Source organism: Astatotilapia calliptera, chromosome 5 (genome assembly GCF_900246225.1).
Source record: "Astatotilapia calliptera chromosome 5, fAstCal1.2, whole genome shotgun sequence".
Taxonomy (NCBI): Eukaryota; Metazoa; Chordata; class Actinopteri; order Cichliformes; family Cichlidae; genus Astatotilapia; species Astatotilapia calliptera.
Window position 1 is genome coordinate 10590636 of NC_039306.1, and position 25405 is coordinate 10616040.

The 25405-nt window shown below is 39.2% G+C and overlaps 2 protein-coding genes across 4 annotated transcripts; one reads left to right on the plus strand and one right to left on the minus strand.

The window, feature by feature from the left end:
* Nucleotides 1–19506, plus strand: atrip (ATR interacting protein). Of its 3 annotated transcripts, none has more exons than XM_026167173.1 (18): nucleotides 1–353; nucleotides 686–1026; nucleotides 5005–5087; nucleotides 5470–5640; nucleotides 5729–5841; nucleotides 6800–6924; nucleotides 7054–7143; nucleotides 7935–8040; nucleotides 8519–8680; nucleotides 10040–10307; nucleotides 11097–11150; nucleotides 11276–11442; nucleotides 12630–12766; nucleotides 13058–13149; nucleotides 14191–14277; nucleotides 14361–14439; nucleotides 15150–15371; nucleotides 17928–19506. In XM_026167173.1, exons 2-18 carry the CDS (start codon nucleotides 687–689, stop codon nucleotides 17999–18001), a joined length of 2370 nt encoding a protein of 789 aa, XP_026022958.1. In that variant the 5' UTR covers nucleotides 1–353; nucleotide 686; the 3' UTR covers nucleotides 18002–19506. The 3 variants fall into 3 exon arrangements, with proteins under 3 accessions (XP_026022958.1, XP_026022957.1, XP_026022959.1); XM_026167172.1 differs by having other exon boundaries at nucleotides 1–326; XM_026167174.1 differs by having other exon boundaries at nucleotides 1–326; nucleotides 7057–7143.
* LOC113022113 (tribbles homolog 2-like) lies at nucleotides 18917–25270 on the minus strand. Its single transcript, XM_026167175.1, has 4 exons — nucleotides 24708–25270; nucleotides 21865–22143; nucleotides 21377–21669; nucleotides 18917–20927 (listed from the first exon to the last, which is right to left on the minus strand). Exons 2-4 carry the CDS (start codon nucleotides 22141–22143, stop codon nucleotides 20438–20440), a joined length of 1062 nt encoding a protein of 353 aa, XP_026022960.1. The 5' UTR covers nucleotides 24708–25270; the 3' UTR covers nucleotides 18917–20437.
* Nucleotides 25271–25405: the final 135 nt, after the last annotated feature.

Consider the following 25405-nt stretch of genomic DNA (forward strand, 5'->3'; position numbering starts at 1 on the left):
ATGATTGGCCGAACAGCGAAAGCAGTACTATGATTGGTCACGTTATCAAGCACACCGGAGCGGGATGAACGACACACTTCTGTCTTGTCAACTTTAGTTTGGTGTTGTTGTACCATATTATACAGCATTTCACAGTTTAATTCATGGGCGCCGTGTAAAGGAGTTCTATTTAAGACACTCTCTATGTCTTTTTAATCAATAAATCCAAATATTGTTTTGACTGAATGAGGTTTTGTAGCTTAGCAGGCTAACTTCCCATTGGAAATCACGACTAGTTTTTGCTAGCTTAGCTGGCAGCAGCGACAGCCAGAGAAGCCAGAGGCAAGGTAACGCAATAAAGTCAGAAGAAACTTGTACGTGTTCATGCATGTAGTTAAGCTAAAATAAGAAACATGCGTTTTGGGTTTTTTTTTTCTTTTTGCTTCAGTCACATTAGCCTGAGTTTTTTTTCAATTCCTGAACGTGACTTTGCTTAAGTTATTAGCTGATGCTGTACCTAAGTTATTTCAGGGCTAGTCTTGAAGCGATTAAACGAATCAGTTTTAATCGCAAAGTACGGGTTTAATTAAAATAGTTATCTTCAGTTATACTAGTTATTCCTAAGAGACCCACACAGTCTAGTGTTTGTGAATATGCATGCATGAGAATTACTCACAAATGCTAATGATATGTTCCCCCCATGCAGCATGAACTGTCCCCCAACAAAGCGTCTCCGTGGCCTTAACAAGGATGTAGTGACAGCAGTGGCTTTTGATGACCCTTTTGGAGATGATGAAGAATTCACCCAGGAAGTCTTAGATGAAATCGATGATATCGCCTCGCAAGCCATCACGTCGGCTTCGGAAGGTGTAGAGCCAGGGACAGGATCCAAAACGACTCAGCCAGCCCGCGGGTCATCCTGGCCATCCTCCTTTGGGCAGAACAAACCTGTGAACAAAACCACATCTAATCATAGCAGAGAAAATGCATTTTCTTTAAACAGTAGCCACAGAGAGAATGCGGGGATACCAAGTAGAGAACCATTGGGTGAGTATTTATTTTGTATTTTTTTAATCTACACTATTATTAACATTATTTATGTAAAAATATGCCCTTAAATTAAACACCAGAGCATTATGTGTGTAAATTAAAGGAAGACAGGTGGAAAGGTGAAGGTGGGTGATTTTAAATAACTCGTGTCAGTCATTCAAAACAATGAAGGTGCACAAGAGAGGTGAAGTAGAGAGTGCAGGAAAGGTGGAGTGAGCGGACATGAGTTTCAGATGTGATTTGTAACAGAAGGAACAGAACGGGAGTGAAATAGAAGGTTTACAAGATGGCAGGGTTTGGAAACCGATAAATAGACAGGAGATGCTAGAGGTGTCAGTGGAAGATGTTGAGGTTTTCATTGGGAGTGACAAAAATAGACAAGGTTGGAAATGAGTAAATCAGAGGTGCAGCTCAGGTGGAGTTGTTTGGAGACAAAGTTAGAGAGGCAAGGTTAACAAGGTTTGGATGTGTGCAGAGGAGGAAGTGTGGATATATTGGACAAAGGATGTTGAAGATGGGTCTTCCAGGCAGGGGAAATGAGAGAGACCACAGAGAAGTTTTGTGGATATAGTGAAGGAGGATGGGCAGAGGGCTGGTGTAAAAGAGGAGGATGCTAAAGATGGTTTGAGATGGAAGCAAGTTATCTGTTAGGGTAAACTCTAAAGGAAGCAGCAAAGAGGAGAAGAAGAATTATTAAACATTTAAATATGCTGTGGAATGTTAATTCCACCGGCAATTACAGTGGGGCAAAAAAGTATTTAGTCAGCCACCGATTGTGCAAGTTCCCCCACTTAAAATGATGACAGAGCTCAGTAATTTGCACCAGAGGTACACTTCAACTGTGAGAGACAGAATGTGAAAAAAAAATCCATGAATTCACATGGTAGGATTTGTAAAGAATTTATTCGTAAATTAGGGTGGAAAATAAGTATTTGGTCACCTCAAACAAGGAAAATCTCTGGCTCTCACAGACCTGTAACGTCTTCTGTAAGAAGCTTTTCTGTCCCCCACTCGTTACCTGTATGAATGGCACCTGTTTGAACTCATCATCTGTATAAAAGACACCTGTCCACAGCCTCAAACAGTCAGACTCCAAACTCCGCCATGGCCAAGACCAAAGAGCTTTCGAAGGACACCAGGAAAAGTATTGTAGACCTGCACCAGACTGGGAAGAATGAATCTACAATAGGCAAGCAGCTTGGTGTGAAAAAATCAACTGTGGGAGCAATCATCAGAAAATGGAAGACATACAAGACCACTGATAATCTCCCTCGATCTGGGGCTCCACGCAAGATCTCATCCCGTGGGGTCAAAATGATCATGAGAACGGTGAGCAAAGATCCCAGAACCACACGGGGGGACCTGGTGAATGACCTGCAGAGAGCTGGGACCAAAGTAACAAAGGTCACCATCAGTAACACACTACAACGGCAGGGAATCAAATCCTGCAGTGCCAGACGTGTTCCGCTGCTGAAGCCAGTGCATGTCCAGGCCCGTCTGAAGTTTGCCAGAGAGCACATGGATGATACAGCAGAGGATTGGGAGAATGTCATGTGGTCAGATGAAACCAAAGTAGAACTTTTTGGTATAAACTCAACTCGTCGTGTTTGGAGGAAGAAGAATACTGAGTTGCATCCCAAGAACACCATACCTACTGTGAAGCATGGGGGTGGAAACATCATGCTATGGGGCTGTTTTTCTGCCAAGGGGACAGGACGACTGATCCGTGTTAAGGACAGAATGAATGGGGCCATGTATCGTGAGATTTTGAGCCAAAACCTCCTTCCATCAGTGAAAACTTTGAAGATGAAACGAGGCTGGGTCTTCCAACATGACAATGATCCAAAACACACCGCCCGGGCAACAAAGGAGTGGCTCTGTAAGAAGGATTTGAAAGTCCTGGAGTGGCCTAGCCAGTCTCCAGACCTCAACCCCATAGAAAATCTGTGGCGGGAGTTGAAAGTCCGTGTTGCTCGGCGACAGCCCCAAAACATCACTGCTCTCAAGAAGATCTGCATGGAGGAATGGGCCAAAATACCAGCTACTGTGTGTGCAAACCTGGTAAAGACCTATAGTAAACGTTTGACCTCTGTTATTGCCAACAAAGGTTATGTTACAAAGTATTGAGTTGTATTTTTGTTATTGACCAAATACTTATTTTCCACCCTGATTTACGAATAAATTCTTTACAAATCCTACCATGTGGATTCATGGATTTTTTTTTCACATTCTGTCTCTCACAGTTGAAGTGTACCTCTGGTGCAAATTACTGACCGCTGTCATCATTTTAGGTGGGGGAACTTGCACAATCGGTGGCTGACTAAATACTTTTTTGCCCCACTGTACATTCCAGTATGCTTAATTCCTTTTCATCGTGTGCATTAATCATTGAATAGATTGATTTCTGTCTTTCTAGTCTACCATTGAAAATTGCAAGCAAGAAAAACTATTTATGTAGCTCTCTGAAAAAAAAAAAGTAGCACTTTCATTGTAGAAGCAAAATGAGCTGCATAAAAAAGTCCATATTACAGTTTTGCAGCCACAAAACTATATGGAAAATGTAATTTGATACAATTTTGGTTAGTTCATAGATGGGCTTGAGCAGGTGAATAAATAAAATCTTTACAAATTGCACTCAACAACAAGGCAATAAAAAAAGCATTAGATGAAAAAAATAATAAGTTAAGCAAAACAAGTAGAAATAATAAATATAAATCATGGTAGCCTTGGAAATATGATAAAACTCCCAAAGTAAAAGTAGAGCAATAAGCAAAATGAAATTAATTGATAAGTACCTGGATTTCTGAAAGGCACTGCTAAACACATACTGATAATGGTGGCACACCATTATTAGGATTTTGTAGGTTATTGCAGTAGCATAAAGGTTATGTCTTCAGTAGTAGTAGTAGAAGACACCTGGAAAATAACCCAAGTGGTGGAGCTGGTTCATAGTTCATGAAGATGAAGATTTGCAGGATCTTTAAGAGCAAGCATTCAGATTTTAAAATCTGTTCTAAAATTACGTGGAAACCAGTGTAATAACCGTCCTACATGTGTTAAATGTCATATTTCATTCTTTTATCTAAAACTCAGGGAGCTGCCTTTAGGAATAGCTGAAGCAAATTCAATTATTTTTTGATATTCATGCAAGCAGCACATTAAAGTACCTTTTCAGTGTCTTCCTTCTAAAAAAAAACAACCCCTAACCTGTTGTAGTATTTCTTGAAATATCATAAAAACTAATTTAATATACGAGATGGAGACTGAATAAATCACTGTCAGTGTTCAAAAAAGAATTATGCTTATGTCTACACATTTCCTGTGAGGGTAGTATTCTTTTTAACAACAGTTATTTAACACAATAAACCACATGCAATTTTATCTTCCCAGTCCAGAATTGAAAAGGTGTGAATTCCATCTCATCTGTTCCTGTTATTTTTTCTTTATCACGTTAAGAAAAGTGTTTTGGACCTTCATCTGGGACAGAATCTGCTCCTCTATGTAACCAAAAGCCAGTGGGCATTTGAAACGTGGGCACAGTTTATGGTGTTTTGTCCTTTCAGAGACAGGATTCACAAGTACAGTCGTGTGTATAGATAGACAAGATGATATAACAATAGATGACAAAATGTGATGTTTGTGAAGGAGTCAGGAGAACCATCAAAAACAGATGAATGGCTAAAAGTTGTAAATAAAACATTTGATATGGACCTGCTAATTAATCCAATCAAGAGCTCAAATTGAGTAAAATCATCGATCTTTGCTTGTAAACAGGAGGATAAGAAAACAAAATATCTTCTCATGTGTTTCCTTACATTTTGAAAAAGACCTTTGAAAAAATTAGTGTGTAGCTAATCGTTTGTATTTGAAAAGTTTTTGTAAAGTCCTTTAACATGCAAATGCAAAAATCATTATCAAAGTTTTAATACAGTCGATTTTTGTACTGAACACATTGATAAAGCTGTTGCTGTTCAGGTAACAGGCAGCAGCAGTTTGGGTCAGACAGAGAGGACTCCTACGGTCTCCTGGAGGCTCAGCATGCAGAGCTGAAGAGGAAGGTGAGGCTCTTTTAAAATGGAGACTGTCCAAAAGTACAACATCCAAAAGGTCCTGATTTCTTTTTTAAGAAAGTGGAGGCTGCAAATTTTCCTTCCTTCATTTTTGTCCTCTCACGTAGCTTTAATATTTTGTGAAAATTATTATAGTATTTTAACTTTATAATGTCTATACTCCTTAACAAACCTGAGACTCTATGCCATTTCTAGTTTCTCTCCATAACATGGAAGTATACAATAAAGCCTTGGTTCAAATTTGGATATCTGTACTAGAACGTTAGATGTATGTATCTATTTTCATCAGTAGCAAATGTCTTACAAAGCAGGATTTCTGCATTTTTTTTGTTTATTTAGATAAGTTATTGTGTTTTGTGTATGTTATTAGCTGAAGGAGGTGGAAGAGGAGATTGTGTTGAAGAGCGGGGAGATCCGGGTCTTGAGGGACTCTCTAAAAGCAGCTCAACAGGAGAAGGAGGCTCAGAGACAGAATCAGACCCTACTGGACACTCAGAGACAGAAAGAGTATAGTGAAAGGGAAAAGGAGCTTAACAGGAAGGTGAGGCACTAAAAACACATAAGCATAGAGCATATGGTGGTTATGATCCTTTGGAATAATGTGACACTGGCATGTTTTCTGTGCACAGGTTCAGTCTCTGCAGTCTGAACTGCAGTTTAAAGAAGCAGAGATCAATGAGATGAAGACCAAACTGCACACTTCAGACAAAAACAAAACAGCCTCTCCGCTGCCTAGGAACAGGTCAGCCATCCTCAACATTATCAGCAGAGCTGATAATCAAATACTTTGTTACTTAGGGGTTTAGATTGTCTTAACATTTTTAATCTTTTACTGTTTTATTTTTGTAAACATTTTGCAAAATTCTGTTTATTGCGGTCAGCTTTCTGCTTTTACTATTTTACTTTAAAGGGAGAGTTTAACATGAATAAATATGCCTTAGAATAATCCTTTACTTGTCCCACAAGGGGAAATCTGGTTGTAACAGCAGCAGAATAAAAGCACATATACAAACAGGACAGAACAGAACAGAAACACACACACACACACACACACACACACACACATAGTGTGTATGTAATGTGCAAGTTGTAACAGTAGTAGTTATGTTGATTAGTGCAAATTACAGCGCTGATGTAAACATCTATGTTTGTTGGGAGCAGTTTTGGTTGTACAGTCTGACAGCTGCAGGGAGAAAGGACCTGCAGAAACACTCCTTCACGCATCTAGGATTCAGCAGTCTGTCACTGAAGGAGCTCTACAGTTCAGCAACATTTACATGCATGGGGTGGGAGACTCTGTCCATCAGAGATGTTATTTTGGCCAGAGTCGTTCTGTCTCCCACCACCTGCACTGGGTCCAGGGTGCTTCCTAGAACAGATTTAAGCCTTGCTGAACCAGGAATGTCATCCTCAGCTTTTAACTCATAGGGATTACTTATACATACTCAGACTTCATTATTTACAACTTTGACTACAAAAAACGGGAAGCTGCCGTTGTAAGAATGTATACTGTATATGACAGGAAAACTGGAAAACGTGATAGATAATAGCTTTGAATGTTTTAATGCCACATTTTATCATGTAGAGTCCAGATAACTGAGTCAATTCCACTCTTCAGTCAAGTTCTAATACAGCCAGAAGAGTTAGAGGTCACAATTATTACTGGGTTGTTGTTTTTTTTTTTTTCTTTCTCCCCACAGTCCTAAAATCCTGAATCATGGAAGCAGCAGCTCATCCTCTCCAATAGGAAATGGTTTCATCACCAAGGAGATGTTTGGAGCCCAGGTATCATCCAGAGTGACACCAGTGAAGGCACGGAGAGATGGTGGGTTGTATGACAACGCTGATGTCATGAAAAATATAGGGGCAGTAGTAGGAGCAATATATTTACAAAGACAAAAATTATCTGCTCGTGGTTAAACTCTGCCTGTCTATATCTATGTATATGTTGCAGCAGAGAGAGGAGCATCCAGCAGCAAATCTAGTGATGTGTCTCGACCAGACCCCTTCCTGTCTGTCAGACCGTCTCATCTGCAGCACAGAGGTCAATCCCCCTGCAGTGTGCCTTCAAAGGGTTCCTGAAAGATTTCATATTTTAAAGCTACCAGGAAATTTTAGGATTTTTAGAGATTTTACTGAACAGCTGAAAGAAATATTAAACCTTCCTGACCTTACACAGTTGAGTTGTTTGTAGCTAGTTCTGTTTCCCACACACAGTCTGTCAGAAAATAGCCTGTACACCCTTATGCTACAGTCAGGCTACACAATGTCTGCCTGATTGTGATCCAGCTCATGTATGTATCAGAATTTGAAATAGGTTACATGTAGGTTGTTTTATTTCATAAAGCATGACATAATACACAAAAGTGACTCTGCATCTGGGACCTCATTACCATGCGATTTTTCTTGTACTGTGGAAGGTATAAATTTCTGTACCCTCCTAACGGTTCCTTCATTTCTGTGAGGTTCACCATCATCTATGCAGCATTCTGCCAGCTATTTGTTTTCTGATGCTCACTTGATGTAGGGTCATCAGAATATACACGGAATGGGTCAGAAACAGTAACAGCTTCAATAAATGTTCCACCACATATGCAGACTGTTATCAGCTGCCGTCAACTATCAGAATCTGTAAAGGAACCGATGTAAACGTTTATTGGTATATGTTCAGTTATATTTTCTTTTATCTATATTGCGCCAAATCACAACAAGGGTTGCCTCAAGGTGCTTTACCTTACAATAATACAAAGATAAGAGAAAACCCCAACAATCACATGAGTGAGTATTAATCTGATTAAAATCTGTGTCTGTTATTCTGTGTCATCCTCCAACCAGGTGGCATCCTGCTGGGGCTATTGCTGCAGCAGCCTCTTTCTCCCAGTAGCCTCGGGCTCTCTCATTTGCTGAGTATGAGTCTGACTGACATTCACCTGACATCCAGGTAAACACCTTGCACTTTAATCTTGACAGCCTGAGCAGTAACATGTAGTGTAATATGTATAAAGCAGTGCTGTAATAGTTACTGGCAAAGTAGAAAGAAAGGTTTAACATTTGTGATGATAGAATAAATTTTATGTAATAACAGCTTAAATGAAGTATATCAATAAATTAATTTATCCAACTTTAGGAACAAACATATTGTGGGTTTCTTTTGTTGTTGATGTTGTTGTTTGTTGAAACTGACTTCAACAAGCTACCAGACTTCAAATTTGGATAATCAGTCATCACATGCTGTTGCCAAGTCCTCAAAAACAGAACTTTTTCATACAATATACAAAACTTTATAGCATTGACTTTACCCTAATAGTGTTTCAAAAACAGCCGTAGCATTGATTGTATCACTAGTCATACTTCTCAAACCTAAATGAAGTTGTAAGACTAACTGATGTGCTGATGTTGTGTGTTGTTTATGTGTTCAGTCGGCTGTCAGCAGGTTTTCTGCTCAACTCTGATGCTGCAGCTGGTGTCAGTGGAGCTGGAGCTCCCAGAGCTGCTCTTAATCCTGTCCAGAGTCTGGCTGTAACTGGACTCAACATGCTGAGTCAGAGCCAACCGGCATCTGCAGCCAGCAGCAAAAACAGGTAGGATGACTGACCCTGATGCCGTTCAGTTGAAACAATAAAAAGTCTCTCTTTGCAAAGTGCAGAAGAACAGCATACACTTTCTGATCTATAGACAGCAGAGTCCTCTTGTGGATAAACAGTGTAAAAGCAGATTAAATGGTCTAATGTAATATGCTGAAAATTCTCCCCATATCGTACATGAATTCTGTCCTTGGCTCTGAAGGATCTCTGTATATAGATTACTTTGATATTTTTTTGAGCACATCAAAAGAGTGTTTCATTTGTTTTAAATCAAATTTGATAGGTTTTTTTTCAAGATATGTGGTGAAATACCTGATACTTTTATTCATTATTGCTTTAAAATATTTTATGGAATCTATATAAAATGCAGAATCAGTAAATGGCAGCTTCCAAAGTCAGTGAGTTGAGGCATATCACTTCTGCAGTGTAATTGTCCATTTACATTGCTAACCTTTTAACTTCTCGGTGTAAAAATACATTTTTATTAACTACTAACAATTTTTTAAAAGCTACATAGAGTTGTAGGCCAGCTAAATATTTAGCATTTTAGTCCTGGTGGTTATGTTAACTTATTTTGTCATTGGTGAGAAACTTTGTGGGCATTGCTACAAGGGCCATATATTTATATGGAGTGTTATGTTGTTTTTATAATTGGTTTTAAAGCACCAGTATAATAATAAAAAAAAAATCATTTTCACAGAAGTGGAGTTTGCATGTTTTCCCCGTGTTTGCGTGGTTTCTCCCTGGGTACTCCGGCTTCCTGCCACAGTCCGAAGACTTGCACTTAGTGTGGTTGGGTTAATTGGTGATTCTAAATTGCCCATAGGTGTAAATGTGAGTGTGAATGGTTGTCTGTCTCTATGTGTTAGCCCTGCGATAGACAGGTGATCTGATCAGGGTGTACCCCACCACTCGCCCTGTGACAGCTGGGATAGACTCCAGCCCCCCTCATAAAGATAAGTGGAAGAGGATGGCTGGAATAAATTTTCCTAACTTTCCAGTCTGAAACAGATGACTGGAAAGAAAATTTTATCATTAAACCTGATTAATTTCTGGCTTTGTTCTTCCTGCATGTACTCTCCTCTTTAACACAGAATTATGGAGACAAACTCTTTAAAAACAACGGCAGCTAAAGGAGTGAAAACAGCATGACAGCTACTGCCTTGCTGATAGACATATCAGTCATTAGATGGCTATTGAGAAAGGCGAATACAGGGCAGATTCATTTTTTAAGGATGAATGGTTTAAGTCAGAACGAGAAAAATATCTTCATGGAAAATAACCCACTGGTTGTAGGTTAAACGATTTGGATAGAAAAATCTAAAAAAATAAAATAAAAATTGTGTATGTAAATAGGTCGTGTCCTGGAGGTGTTCTCCTCCTCTCTCTGTTGGACCTTCACCTGTCTCAGCTATGCCAGTCTCTGGACTCGCTCCGCTCCTCCTCCGCTAGCAGCAGTGGTTTAGACTCTTCAGCTGCCAATACACTTCCAGCAGGCCGCACTGCTGCAGCTTCTGCTGGGCTGCGAAGACTGGAGGAGGCTCGTTTATGTGGGTTTAAAGTGGAGGACATTGGCCTAGCTGCTCTGAGGCTCCTTTGTCTCCTGCTTGTCCACAGTGATGAGGTGATGACACAAGAACAACAGTATAGTAACAATGTGTAATGGTGGCTCAAATATACAAATTGCAAACTGCATGGTGAATGTCGGGAGTTCCATATTGTTTTTCACAATAGTAGCGTTGCATGGTTCAGATTTCTAAATACTCTTTATTAGTCTAAAACAGCCTTGGCTTCATTGGATATTTTTTTGGTTGAAAAATTAATCTGAGTTTAGCACTCACTAATTAACAGCTTATTAATTAGTTACCATTAGGTACCCTGCCTTTTGCCCTTTGGCAATGGCATGGATAATTAGTGATCTTGTTATTGGCCTTATTGACATCATACTCAAATCAGTTCAGTTTTATTTATATAGCGCCAAATCGCAACAACAGTTGCCTCGAGGCACTTTATATTGTAAGGTAAATACCCTACAATAATATAAAGAAAACATCTGTATTATTTTACATGAATCCAACAATATGAGAAAAAAAGAGTAGAAAAAAGCTCCAGAACCTGAGTATTTAGAGCTGTCTGAAGCCTGAACTTTGGGGTCACAGGGGTTACATCTACATACGCTGACATTTTAATTTGAAACTTTGTCCTTGTTTAATATGAGCATGAACTAGATGCAGTATTGTGACATTATGTGCATAACAGAACAATACCAGAAAAATAATAAAGTTTCAGACGACTGCTGCAATATTTTTCAGACTTTAAAAAAAACATAGCACACCTTTATCAGTAAAGTGTTATCCAAATGAATTGTAATGCTGTTCAGTTGTGCAGTAATGACATTTTACGTGGTCCTCAGGTGGTGGAGGCTGTGTTGTCAAAGGAGAGTCAGAGCAGAGCCATCGACCGTAAGGTACTGAGGGAATTACTATTCACTTTGTTGTGCTATATTAAACATTATTAACTTTCCCTCATTGTCTTGACCAGAACAGAGAATAAGATTTATATGATGTAATTTCATCTTCGCTCTTGTTTTAGGCGGATGGAGTGGACCTCTGCTCTCAGAACACTTTGTTACAGTCACTGCTGCGGTTGTGTGATCCGTGGCCCGGTGGAAGCAGCCCACAGATTGAGGCAATTTCCCTCAATGCCATGAAGACTCTGTGTGTCTTAATTGAGAGAACGCCAGACAAACATGTTGACAGGTACACAAAATTTTTAATTGAAATCTGATGGTTAAGAGATCTTATTCTGTGGCAACACATTTGTTTAGTATAGTTTAGCAATATGGAAACCAAAAGACTTTGTGAATAAGAATGTAAGCAATTCATTAAATAATATAATATTAAAAAGTAATGTGGAAGTGAAACTTCGCCTGTTACTTACTTGGTATAGACATGCGCAGATCCCATGATGGTTGCTTTTGTCTTTTAGAGGACTTCTTCATGATTTTGAAGAAAACATAAAGAGAAAAAGAAACAAAGAAAAAACTATGTTTATGTTTCTCAAGTTTGTCAGTACTGCAAAGAAGAGAGAAAGTGACCAGAAACTCCATTTTAATGCTTGATAATGCTTGATAATGCTTCTATATATTGTGCAAAGTCTGCAGGATTATACATACACATGAATATGATACAGCTGCAGTTGCGTGGAATACTGCTGCAGGCAGAGGAGTGATGAGTGATAGGGTTGTTTGAATTTCCACTAGCTCACAGTACTTGCGTAACATCTTAGTGTAAACTACCTGCGGTGATTCATGGTCAATGCGGTCATCTTACTAAAAGTAGAAATGTGATGAAATGTAAATATAAACTTCATTACCATCAGTTGTAGACGTTTCTGGAAAATGGTGAAACTCATCCCACAGTTATTCTGCACAGGGGCCAGCTTTTAAACTGGAAAACTCCAGATGGTGTCAGGAATTTCATTTTCCTTTTATCATTTCATACCAAGTCTGAAATCACAACAACTCATTCAAGACCTGGATGAAGGTGCTGGAAAGTAATGATGATAATTATTCAGCATAAATCATTAAATGCATTTCTTAACAACATGACTCCTGACAGTTTCAACAATGTGAATTTTACTGGTAATATCAGTTTTTCATTGTGATATTAACTTCAAAAATCCTGTCTGTGAAACATCCAAACCAACAGGGGTCCAAGAGTCCAAAATTATAGTTTAATCAAAAAGAGATTCAGAGCTGCAATTTCTAGTTTGTGTTTGTTTTCTATAGTTTATTCATTTTATGTGAAAGATGCTTATGATGAATTTCTTCATTTTTAGATGTGCGTAACCATGTTCAAGATTTTTATATAGGCCTCAATATGTGTAAACCTAGAAATGTATGAATCTCTGTTAGTCATGTGTGCATCATTCCTCCCTCTCACAGGTTAGAGTGTGTGATGCCGGTGGTGTGTACGTGTGTGTCAGTGGACAGCCGGTTCCAGACAGTTTCACAGTGTGTGTCCATCCTCACATCGATGTCTGACCATGAAGCACTGGCGAAGAAGCTATGCTCTCAGCATGGTGAGGCTGCCCCCTCTGCAGCACTTTACCTTGTCTGAAGTTTAATATCATTTATATGCTCGACCAAAGTCCTACAAGAAGCAAGTCTCAGAACTATTTATTTATATCTAATTGAATCCTTCCATAGATTTCAGTGCCATGTTTCCACCTCTTATGTTTCTGATGATGACATTTATTGTGTGCTGTTATGCTTTTATGTATCTTTATTTCAGCTCAAAAAATCACAAAGTTATTGAAGTTTCTGTGTGAAGCAGAATAAATCAATTGCAGTTTTTATTCTTTTTCTTTTAGATCCCTGTGTTTTCTTGAAGTTGTTTCAGTTCATCAGGACAAGACCAGACAACCACACAGCGCACACAAACTGGATTCAGCTAGACCTTCAGGTAGTGCACACACACTGTAAAGGTGTACTGACTTGTACAGTATTCTGTTTAATGTGTGTCAGCTGCATCTGAAGCCAGGATTTGTGTGTGCTCTGAATATCCAAACTGGGAAGAAGAAAAATCCTTTTTGTGTTAGTGTGGGCTCCTCTATCTCCCTCCAACAACTCTGTGGCTTTGTAGTCTAAACTCTCTGAATCAGATATATATATATTTATTTATTTATTTATTTATTTAAACTATAAGTGGTAGCCATGCTTTGATCCACATGTTTAGACAGGATCTTGTCTAAGAATGCTAATGTTATGAAAAGTTACACAAGTAGTTGTGTTAAGGATCTTAACCTTCACATATTTTCTTTACTTTTTTATAACAGTCCTAGAAAATGTAACAAATGTGAGTCTCCTGTTCAGAGAAATGTGGAAAATATTTTAGATATTCAGTTGCTTCCTTCAGCTAAGAACAAACTGTAAGATGTCTGTAGTTGTTGGCAGCTGAAATGATGATCAGGCCAGATGAAGTTAGAATGGGAGGATGAGAATATACAGGCCACGCGAAGCCCTGAAGTTTAAAATACACCCTGAGTCATACTTCTTAATCTTAAAAAAGGCCATCAAAATGTATATGAAAAAATATCGGTCACTAATTATTTCATGGTTTATTTGAAATTTAGTGTTTAAACCCTAAGGATGCATTTATTTTAAAAAAAAAAAACACCAATGTGCTCATCCTCTTTGTTCTCTATGACTGTTTATCCTCTTTGCATCGTGTTTCTTTCTTTTGCACTTTACATTTGCACAATACATTTCTCCCAAAGTGCTTTGTTGATTTTATTAATGTTTGATTTAATTAATATTACTAATTATCAATTGCATTGATTTAAACAATCTTTTCCCTCTTCTAGTTGTTAACTTTAAGCAATGCATTTAATACACTGCTTAATCGTTCTGGGAATGCTGTTATTGTGAACACATGAACTGCTTTTATTTGAGAATTTACGATATGTCTGCGTTAATAATCAGTGGGGTTTTTTGTGTGTGTCAGGTGGTTCGTTTGTTGAGCAGACTGATGACTCAGAGATCAGAGAGCTGGGCTACCAACCAGCGGAGCAGCTGTCAGTGTTATACTGAGGTAACTGTGTGAAACAATGTTGTGTCCCTGTGAAGAGTGACGAGTGTTGCATCTTTATGCATTTGTGTTTGATTCCTTCACAGCTGGTTCAGACAGCAGTGATTGTTTTCCATCGTCAGTGGTTAGATCTGCGTGGTTCTCAGGAGCAAACAGACCCAACAGGTTGGTCATATTTCAGGTTGAAAGCATGAAATGTCAGTAACACAATGGTCTGAAAGATTACTATAGTTAAAAACTATTATAAAATAATTAACTTAATAATTAACTAAATTAATTAACAGAAGTAAACTAGACCTTGGAAATTTTTAAAACTAAGGATAGCAGGTTTGGAACTTGGAAAAATAAATAAAATAAAAATATAACGGAATTATCCTTAGTTTTTGATAAAATGTTGTTACAACTTGGCTGATGAGCCATTGATGGATGAAGTTCTGGATGTCTATAACAATCTGAGTCAACTTGCTTTGGAAAGGTTTTTATCGTAATACTTGCATTTATTTTGAAATCTTGCCTCTGATCTACTTACCATAATAATAAAAAAGACTAAAACAAACACTGAAACTAATAAAAAACTAAAACTAAACATTTCAAACAATAAAAATAAAACTGAAATAAGAAAATACACTCTTTAAATGAACTGTCACTTAATGGTCGGGCATTGTACAGCTACAAGCATTTCACCCCCATGTCATACTGTGTATGGTTGTGTGTGTGTGACAAATAAAATTTGAATTTGAATTTAAAACTAAACTGAATCTACTGAAAATCAAAATGACAATAACAATACAAACCCAATAATAAATACAAAACTATAATAATTCTGACAGTCTGTCTCTAAAAACACGGTTTCTTTGCATTGCTTCTTGTTCCAGGGTTTGCCTCACCTCTGCAGCCATGCTGTAGCTCCTCTTTGCCATGGTGGCACAACTCAGCGGCATCTCTGCTCAGAGAGTGTGTGCTGCTGTTGCATTGGTTGCTTCTGCATCATGGCAGCTTCTCCGAGAGCTGCAGGCCGCTGCTGCACATGTACGACCAGGTGATCCCTGCTGTACGAGACACGCTGAGGAAGATCCCGGATCTGACCGAGAGCGAGGGTATGGACGCACAGAAACATGCACGCTGAATCTAAGCCTTGAATTAATCTTTTAAACTATTTAGGAAGATTTAATGTGATGTTTAAGTTCCACTATAACTGTTTACACCGGAATACACCAACTCAAACATAGCTGAATTTTGTATGAAGAGCTTTGGCTTTCCTTTCTCTTAACCGCTAAGAGCATGATGAGTTTTTCCTCACACACCCCCTCCTGGATATGACTAATTACCACCTCGAATCTTACATGTATCACGCAGATAATTTTAGCTGTTAGATAACAACATGTCTGTCTTCAGTTGTGTGATGAGGCATCTCTGGTAGTACGTGTTGTCAAACCATTTTTATACTAGAATTCCACCTGATGATCTGTGATTATGCTGGTATTAAACTTGAGGTTTGGGGTGCTTCTGGATTTCACCTGGTAGAGCATGTGCTCCATAAATTTAACTCTAAAATCCTTAGTGCAGCACTCCTATATTCAACTGCCCCCGCACTATTCACTGCATGTCATTCCGCCTCTCTCTCCCACCTTCCGTTATTCCTGTATTATATCAGAAAAGCCAGAAATAAAACTTAAGGAAAGAAACAGCACCTTCTGTCCAGCAACATTTTCCACCTCCCATTGCTGCAGCTGCTGGGTGCTCACAGGTCACATCATATATTTATAACCTCCCGTAAGTTGTGGGTCTTCCCTGGGGTCTCCTCAAAGCTAAACGTGCCCAGATAACATCCAAAGGCAGTTTCTGGGGGGGCATCCTGATGAGATCTCCGAACCTAAACAGCTTTTTATTTGTTCATCAGTATTTAAATCTAGCTGTATGTACCAGGATCACTGGATATTTAAATGTAACTTTAGTATTGCTGTAGTGCAAAACGAAAAGAAAGAAAAGAAAACAAATACTCATCAGCCCAACATGACAGGATGGCTTTCTGTTTTTTTTTTCTCCATATTTAATGCATGATGCAGCTTTATAGGTCTGCTTCTCTTTGAGTGATCTAAACTAATTCTCTTTGTTGTCTGTCTTCCACGTCAGAGCTACTTAGTGTGCATTGCTCATAATAAAACATAATCATGTCTGAATGTCATTGATATTATCAATTTGACCATTTTAGTATGACTGCTAGCTACATCATCCAGTATTTACACCTTACTAGAGATGGACCGATCCAATATTACGTATCGGTCCGATACTGATGTAGATTACTGGATCGGATATCGGAGAGAAATAAAAAATGTAATCCGATCCATTAAATATCAAAAAAAGCACCTCACAAAACTTGCGACACGGCGTAACTCTCCTCATAACAGTAGCGCAGTGTGCTCACGTGATAGAGCGGCTGTGTGTATTTGTAGCCTCACTACCAAACCAGCATTTCATCTCCGAGGAAGTTATCCCAGAGAGAAGTAAAGCAAGTGTGTAAGTTCATCTCTGAATGTTTGTAAAGCATTCCAGCGTTAAGCTTAACAACCGATATATGGAGCGACTGCCTCTTCTCTCCGTCTCCTGCTGCTACTTCAATCATGAAACTGATCAGTGATCAGCTGATCGGCTTTTCTGTCGCGAGTCCGTCTCTCTTGCTTGTTTATCTCCCACTTTGCACCAGAAAGAGGAAACCAGCGGCTGAATAACAGCAGCACGTTTAAGCTTGATAATCTGTTGTTAGAATTTATTTAATATTACTTTCTAGACCAGGATCCTTTTCTACGCAGCTGACGGCTGGTAACTGTGCAGGGGCGGATCTAGCAAAGTTTAGCCAGGGGGGCCGATAGGGCATGAACAGGGAGAAGGGGGCACAAAGACATACTTTTCTTTCTTATTCTCATTTAAAATGTCTAGCTTTTATTAAATTATTATCTTAATCTTACACCCAAAGTTTTAATCTGATGTAAAATGAATAGAAGTCCATTACTGTATATAGTAACTATTAAGTCTAATATACCCTAGTAAGCTATAGTACTTTTTCCTTTGGGAAGATACCATCTGTGCAGTCTGCAATTCTGTTGAAGAAAGATGTTGAATCTATTTAATTATTCTTGAAAAATAATTGATTTCTGGGCATTTTTTTCCACACTGCATCAAATTAAAGTTGATTACGTCGATTAAGCATCATGAGGTGGGGGGTGGTTCCCTTTTTTTTGCTGGGAGTTTTAGAGCCCTATTAGTTAGGTTGCTTACTCTTTAAAATACTAGAATAGGGAGGATGGAGTAGGTTTAAGTTTATTAGATTGATGGGTTTTGCTGAACTATGAAATATTTTGGGTGCAGTGCATTTTTTGCATACAGGTATAACAGGAATAGCTTTAGTGGATTTTTTTGGGGTTTTTTAACTTTAACTTATACAAAAAGCAGCAAGATATTAAAAAAACAGTTTTATTGATTAAAAAACACCCTATATCGGATTCATATCGGTATCGGCCGATATCCAAATTTATGATATTGGTGTCGGACATAAAAAAGTGGTATCGTGCCATCTCTACACCTTACCCGATTGCTCTTGTGTTCTCATACGTTAAAACTGTCACATTTGTTTTGCCATCTTTCACATCTTGTAGAGTTGGCATTGGACGAGATCTGCCGCTCAGAGGGGGATGAAGCTGATGACATGGACACTGACGCCGGCTCCTAAATGGCTGCTCCCACTGACCTCTTGATTTAGTGACGCATGCGGGACAGTTTACTGACTGCTGATGCAATGTGTTTTAGACTGGAACAAGGACAGAGCAGCCTGTGGTTCTTATCAGACTTCTAAGTGAAGTGAAGGTTTCACAGAAATGGAATAGAGGTGAGTCAGAGGTCTGACTGAAGTAATGAACACAGAGTGTTTACTCTGCTTTCAGGTGGGATTTCATAATAAAACATGAAGGTGAGGGGGGGAAAATCTCCTGTCAGTATTTATGTTTACTTGTAATCTTTCTTTTCTTTCTCTTCTCCTACTTTCTTTGTTAAAGTCAAGGCTACTCTTTTATTTCTCTGTGCTTTCAACTAATATGTAGCTGGGTATCACCCCACAACTATCAAATATCAGTACAACTACTGATATTTAAAAAAAAAAAGGGTGGAATTTCTTAACCGCTGTATAATTTATAATACTATGAAACAGTTCCAGTTATACTCAGACTACTCTTACTGCAACTCTCCAGTTCTTTATTACTGGATGATTAGCAGATGATACTCTGCACCACTTTTGGAAATTTCATCAGTTTTTCCCAAAACCCTCTCTGAATATGGAGCTACCCTAAACTTTGCACTTGCACAGACAGGTCAACAGTCTCTCTTTCTAGCACCTCTAAGGGTCATTCACTTGTTTGCAGTTATATACAAACATGTATTATTTTTATTATTATGTTTAAAAATTAAGGGTGTAAAATTGCAAGCCAATGATACCAAAATGCTGGTACAGGTACACTTCAGACTTGAAAAAATGTTGTCTTAAGATAATACGGGGATTGTGTGTGTACATGTAAAAGAGACCATATGCAGGCTCAGAACACGTCAAGTTTATTTAATTAAAATTCAACAAAAAAAAACTTTGACACCAAAACATTTTTCAAAACCTTTATTTTTTTTCTCGTCATCTGTAAGTTGGACCAGAATCATACAGCATACCAGGAAGCAGCTTATTGTCTGAGTTGAGGTTTGTTTCTAATTATTATCATCCTCAATAGACACACAAGACCAGTAAGTGATGATTAATCGTATTCCATTATCTCAAGATCATCACTTCATTATTTTCTTAATGAGTCAACAAATGTTGCTTCTCCTTTATCCTGTTATTCCCAAATTAAATTGCTCAGTGACATTGTGAGAGAATAAGATGTGTCCCAGAATAAACAGTTGTTATTCATTCACAAATAAATGTCAAACATGAGAAAACAGTTTATAAGTTTGTATCAAAATATAAATAATTTGTGGAGATTATTATGAGATACAGGATTTTTTTTATAAGTCCACAAAAAACAATTATATTAAATTACCCAATGAAATTTTGATTTTAAGGTCTGCTAAGATCTGAAAAATATTTTATCAACCATGGCTGCTCTCTGCTTGTGTAAAAATGGATGAGAACACTGATAGCTGAAGCTGTATTCCTTTTCAATGCCATTTTTTATATTAAAAACAATTACCGTATAATCTGGTTCCTAATGTTTTTCAGAAAGATGTGTTTGATCTTTCTCACAATCACAGAAGGAAATCAGCATTGTAAACACTGAAACAAAAAAGCTATGTCCCATTTTAAGCTCCACCTCCTTTTGAGTCCACAGTTTTAAATATAAAGGTGCGTTCAGGGCAATTCTCAACACACTCAAGTACATTTTTTTGCCCTTAAAGGGGACCTATTATGCCTTATTGTTATATATAAAAATATAATGCTAAACCTTTAACATTTTCAAATAACAAGGTCAACATATGTATACATAACCTTCCTTTAAACACTATTTTAGCAATTTATTGCAGTACTTGGCTCTATGTGATGTCAGTGAGGTATGCCTAATATACAGCTTTGATAGCACTGAGCACAGAAGCCACACCCATCTGCTGTTCAAACCTTCAGTTTATGAGGGGCAGTCTAGTAGATGACAGTTGCTTAATCATATTGCTCAAGTACATGTTAGTTGGGCAGATTGGGATGTAGGATATTCTCCACTGCACTTGTTGAGGATGTGCACCTGAACACACCATTAGTTCTCATTTGTGTCTGTTACTGCTGGAACAAGTGACTGCTGGGAGTCCACTGTAAGGAAAATTTGAGAAAGAAAACCACCTTTGGAGGCCCTGCCACCTAAAAGAGGCCGGGCTTGAACTGAGACACAGGTAGAGAAAGAAGGCACATAAGGGTCAAGTAATCCAGGATTAGACTGTCTCTGTAGTGCGGCTGTGCTTTTAATGTGTCTATATCTGTGAAGACCTCTTTGGAGTTTTGAGTGTGAGGACGGAGCCACACATCCCGAAGACGCTGTTTTTATAGTCCAGATTAGGTTTTACACCTGAAGTGTGAATCAGGTTTAGGCTGCAGGGATTCAGTATAGCAGTTCAGGTCCTCACAAGGAAATAGAGATGTCTTTTAATTTGTCTCAGTCCATATTGGCACCACTTGGTCATTGTCCTCTTGTTTATTCTGTAGTGTTGTGTGGGAGCTGTGATGTATCTTGTGCATGTTGCTGTGTGGCATGCGAGGTTTGGTAAGCCACGGGTGCATCGGCAGCTCAGATGCCGTCAGTCTCTCAGTGGGAGATTTCCTTAGCATGCAGCCAATCAGACACTTGGCCTCTGGCGACATCCAATCGGGCAGGCTAAATGCTCCACGGCGTATCTTAGCAAACAGCGCAGCAGGCTGCGTGTCCTGAAAAGGGTATCGGCCAATCAGCATTGTGTACAGAGACACGCCCAGGCTCCAGATGTCTGCGGCACGGCCTGAGTACGACCCATTCCCATTGGTCAGGAGCTCAGGGCCAACGTAGGCAGGACAGCCATGTCTGTCTGTTAGAGAGTCATCGTCGTTGTTACCATGCAGGAGCACGCAGTCATCGAGTCCGAGTAGTGCCAGACGAGTCCTGGGAAAAGAAAAAGAAAACACTAGTCAGACAGAAGTTTATCAGCAGCAGTATTTGTAGTATTTGTACAGTCTTGGCTAAGTAGCCAAGACTGTAAGATACAGTAAAAGTACTAATAGAGGTACTTTTTTTTCCCCCCATATGCCTCCTTCATGCTAGTAAGATCAATCTAGCGATATTTATACTTGTCCATTTGTTGGGAGTAGTATGCATTCTTTTAGACTCCCTCAAAATGGACCTTTGTGACTACAAATGTAAGCGTGAATGGACTGTATCCATTTATGATATGCCTCGTGAATGTATTTTGTAACCACAAGAGTCTCCCCCTGCAGGCCATTAAAGTTAATATTTCACAGCACTTCCACCTGGGCCCTACATCTGTCTTTTACAGTCCCAGGTATTACTGCTGTAATAGTGCTATTACCAAAGCACCAGTCTCGGAGTCTCACCTGTATTTGTCGATGAAGACGAATCTGCGGAGCTTCAGGTCTCTCAGAACGACTCCGTGGTCATGACAGTGCATGACAGCATTCAGCATCTGGGCGAACAAAAGCCCCGCCTCCTCCTCGTTCAGGCGTTTCCTGTTGCGCACATACGCATGCATGTCACCGTGGTGACCAGGCAGGAAGACATACACCTTGTTTTGGCCAATTACAACGTCCTGCAGAGCGCAGATGTTTTCATGTTTACCAATCCGGTCATAGGCCGCCAACCGCTCCTGGTATCCACGCAGTGGGAGCACCTGTGGGGAAAAAAAGGAGTGACTGTCATGGGTAACGTAGTATGATGTACAATACAGTCACTACTTTCACAAGTGTTTTACAGTAATCTCTTCCTAATATTATCATTAACACTACTTCTGTAGTATCGACAGTACAGTTTTTAACATGTATTCAATTCTTATTAAAAGTAACAGTGACGTTTTTCTGAGTGTTACCTGACAGGTGTACTGCTGCTGTGTGTGCACATGCACAGCCCTGTAGGTCTCTTCCCTCTCACACCGTTCAAAGAGGAAATATGACCCAACTCTTGATGAAGACTGGCTCGAGTTGGATGTGGGGGCGGGGCTTGTGGGTCTCAGGCAGGGTGATATCCCAGTAGAGGTAGGGGGTGGAGCCAGACGGGCTCGTTTACATTTCAGTGAATCGACTTGAGGCTCGTCCAGAAGCCTCTTAAGACACAGCTGAGATCTGGTTGTAGACACGCTGGCGCTCATCTGTGATTGGGGACATCATCAGGTTAATGTACACTTCCAAGTAATATGCTGCAGCAAGTACAGTCCCAAACTATCCCAATTAAACACAGCCAATATTTCAATGAATAAAGCCACCATATCTAGAAGTAATACCTGTGAGCCAAAAGGCCAGGATTCAGAGTGCTCCAAACCCTCACTTTCAGACACTTTTTCCCCAATCTGACCTCTGGGTGGCCTCATCTCCACTAATTCAATCACTGAACTTGTCCTCTTTACTTTGCTTTTCTTGTTGGTTACTTCTGGAGCATTTTAAACGTGATTTTCTGAGATTCTGGTAATTTATTAGTATCTTACTTAGCACTAATAACAGGCGTGTGTATCTGTGCATTGCACCTTTATAAATGCATTTTGTCATTATATGGTCAGTATGATAAAAGGGTGAAGAGTCTCAATTTATGCAGCATTAAAAAGCTCTTAAAAATTGCAGAAATCCTTAATCCTAAACAGTTACTATGAAGAGGAGCGCACTATTGTTAATGATTAAGTAATGTTTCATTCAGTGTTTGGTAATTTGGCTGTTTAATTTTAGAGGCCGTGACCGCACTGCAGCGCCCTCTGCAGGTGACACTCTGACTTGGCCCCTTCTGTCCGCTGAACACTTGTCAGTAACACTTTCACATACAGTAAGAGAAGTTATATTTGTATCATATCTCTCCGTGTTCTGCGTCTCCGCTGCTCACATGTTACACAGTCGGTGTGTCTATAGGCTTCATGATGCAACTTCCTGTAAGCTGATGGGTGCTTCAGCTTTCAGATAGTTGCATCAGAGCACAACAGTTTATAGTTTAAACAGGCTTTAAATACAGTCAACAATTACACACACACACACATGCAAGAGAGAGAGAGTGTGTGTGTGTGTGAGTGAGACTTATGTAAAGTTTTTTTAGAGCCTGTGGTCGCTGTGGTAACGCTATGTTGCCTGCTGTGGGGCAATGCTGCTTTCACTCTGCTGAAACACCCTGAGTCACAGCAGCAACGTCATCCACCCCCAAATACACAAACACTGAATCTAAGATGAATGATTTCTCCATGACGTTCTGTTCAGCTCATAATCAGAAATCCGGTTCTTAAAAATAATCTAAAAGAAAACGTTCGTGGGGTGTGTAACAGTGTGTGCTGAAATGTAGTGGCACTCAGCATTTTGTTAATGATGCCCGTTTCTTTTGTTTATTCTTCATATTCAAAAACAAGTGAACATTTGCTGGAATAGTTTAGATAGCTCAGCAAAATTACAACAGTTATTAAATAGACTAACAGAATAAACTTTTGACTTTTCAAACTGAGAGGGGCTAGAGCTCATGGGAAACGGGAGTTTACACAACTGTTAACATTTATTTATTTATTTTTAATCTTAATTACAATCCAACTTTATCATCTAAAAAGGTAAAGCAGATCTGTGACAAGGCTGAGTTTAAGTAAATGCAGTTATCAAAAATCCCACTGGTATTTGTTACAAGGTTTCTTCATTCTGTAGTTTAATCTCGGCTTTTTGTGTGTATTCCTGTTTCTGAGTTTGCTTAAGTCTTTAACGTAGCCTCACTTGTGATTTTTACTTTTATCTCCATATGAATGATAAGTCAGAACCGCTGTTTTGACCGTCCACAAATGTACTTTAAAGGTAAAAGGAGATGAAGCAGTTTTCACCACCGAACCTTTTGAACCGCATGGGAACAGTGTGGCACTGTAGTGTTTTGTTTTGTTTTTTAACTTGGTCAGAAACTCAGATATGCAGCAGATATACTCAACAGTCACTCCAATAAAATACCAATTTCTTTTGCCATTTTTGCTTAAATAACTTAAATGAAAATCTGATTTGTAGAATTTACTTTTACTTTTTACAGAGCTTTTCAGCTATTCTCTTCTTCCTGTTTTCATAATTTATTTGATGCCGTATTTTGCTGTTGAGTCTACTGTGTCATTCTGGGAGGTTTTTAATGCATCTGTCTGTTTATGATTAGTGTTCACACTGCACACTCAGACTGCTACAATCCAGTCAGTTTGTAACATGCATTTAAACATAAATCATTCAAGGTCCTAAATTGTCATAAAACTTACAGCTTCAGTTTTCATCAGCTCAGATCTGCAGGCCTGAAAATAAGGGTGAAGCTGTCTAAAAGTTCAGTTTCAGGTTTTACTACCGGAAACGAGAGCGCAAAACCCAAATGATGATGAGCACGTCATACCTGGAAACAAAGCGAAACTCCAGCTCGATTTTCCCAAGCAACTACTTTAAAGTTTAGGAATGATCTTTGCTGTTCTTATTGTTCATATTTGATAGGACAGCGCTTTTTCTCTGCCTCATACACCTGCATTATCGTTTTATAAACTGACAATGCACGAAGCTTAGTGAAATACACGTGAATATGACGTAATACTTCAAGTGCACTTCACAGATAATACTTTTGCATTTTATAAGTAACAGTTTGAATGTTATTTACATGTGTCTGTACAGGCGCATTCGTTTATGGTTTGGTTAGTTTTGTTAAGTAGCCAGGTTGGGGGGGTTTTTTTGGGTTTTTTTTTACCTTGAGGCAGACTGGTCCGGACTGCAGGTCAACAGGAAGCCAGTAGATTTAGTAGAAATCCAGTAGAGTCGGCGTTTAAGTGCTGGCTTCTGTCTGTCTTTGCAGCAGAAATCGGTGTAGACATAAAAACAACTGGGACCAGCAACTGGGAGAACTGGTGGTGACGTCTTTGTTTGCTTCTTATTGTCTAGGTTGCGCAACCTGTCGTCAGTCAGCTGGCGGTTTCTGAGCGACTTCTTTGGTTTCAATGAAAAAGCAGCAGAAAGAAAGCAAATCGGCAAAACTTATGTGTGAAAAAGAAATAGAGAAGAGAAAGTTTTGAGTCCTTCTCTGTGTGAATATCCGGAGATAAAGTGAACAAAGCGAGTCCTCGGGTCCTCCTGTCTGTCCGTTTATCCGTCTATCGGCGGGTCTCATTAAAACGACCCCGGTCCGGATAAGATCCCCTCCGGTCTCCACGGATCCTGCTGCAGTTCAGAACTTTCAGCCGGACTGCTGAGCGGACTCAGAGTGACTTCGGCTCTGTTTGGTTTCGATATTTCTTCCCCCGGTGTCGTCATCTAGCGGGGGCGGGGTTTCGATGTTGCAATCCTGTATCGAGCAGTCGTCAGAAAATAGACGGTTGGCATGGCAGAGCGGTGACTGATTAAAGGAAAGACCTCGACAAAGTTTGACCCATTAGAGCAGCTAAATGAGAT

Coding starts and splice junctions, on each gene's coding strand:
- LOC113022113 (XM_026167175.1), bottom strand. CDS start 22,143: ATGAGCGCCAGCGTGTCTACAACCAGATCTCAGCTGTGTCTTAAGAGG. Junction 21,670..21,864: donor AGCAGCAGTACACCTGTCAG/GTAACACTCAGA, acceptor TTTTCCCCACAG/GTGCTCCCACTGCGTGGATA. Junction 20,928..21,376: donor GTCTTCATCGACAAATACAG/GTGAGACTCCGA, acceptor TTCTTTTCCCAG/GACTCGTCTGGCACTACTCG.
- atrip (XM_026167173.1), top strand. CDS start 687: ATGAACTGTCCCCCAACAAAGCGTCTCCGTGGCCTTAACAAGGATGTA. Junction 1,027..5,004: donor ACCAAGTAGAGAACCATTGG/GTGAGTATTTAT, acceptor GTTGCTGTTCAG/GTAACAGGCAGCAGCAGTTT. Junction 5,088..5,469: donor ATGCAGAGCTGAAGAGGAAG/GTGAGGCTCTTT, acceptor GTATGTTATTAG/CTGAAGGAGGTGGAAGAGGA.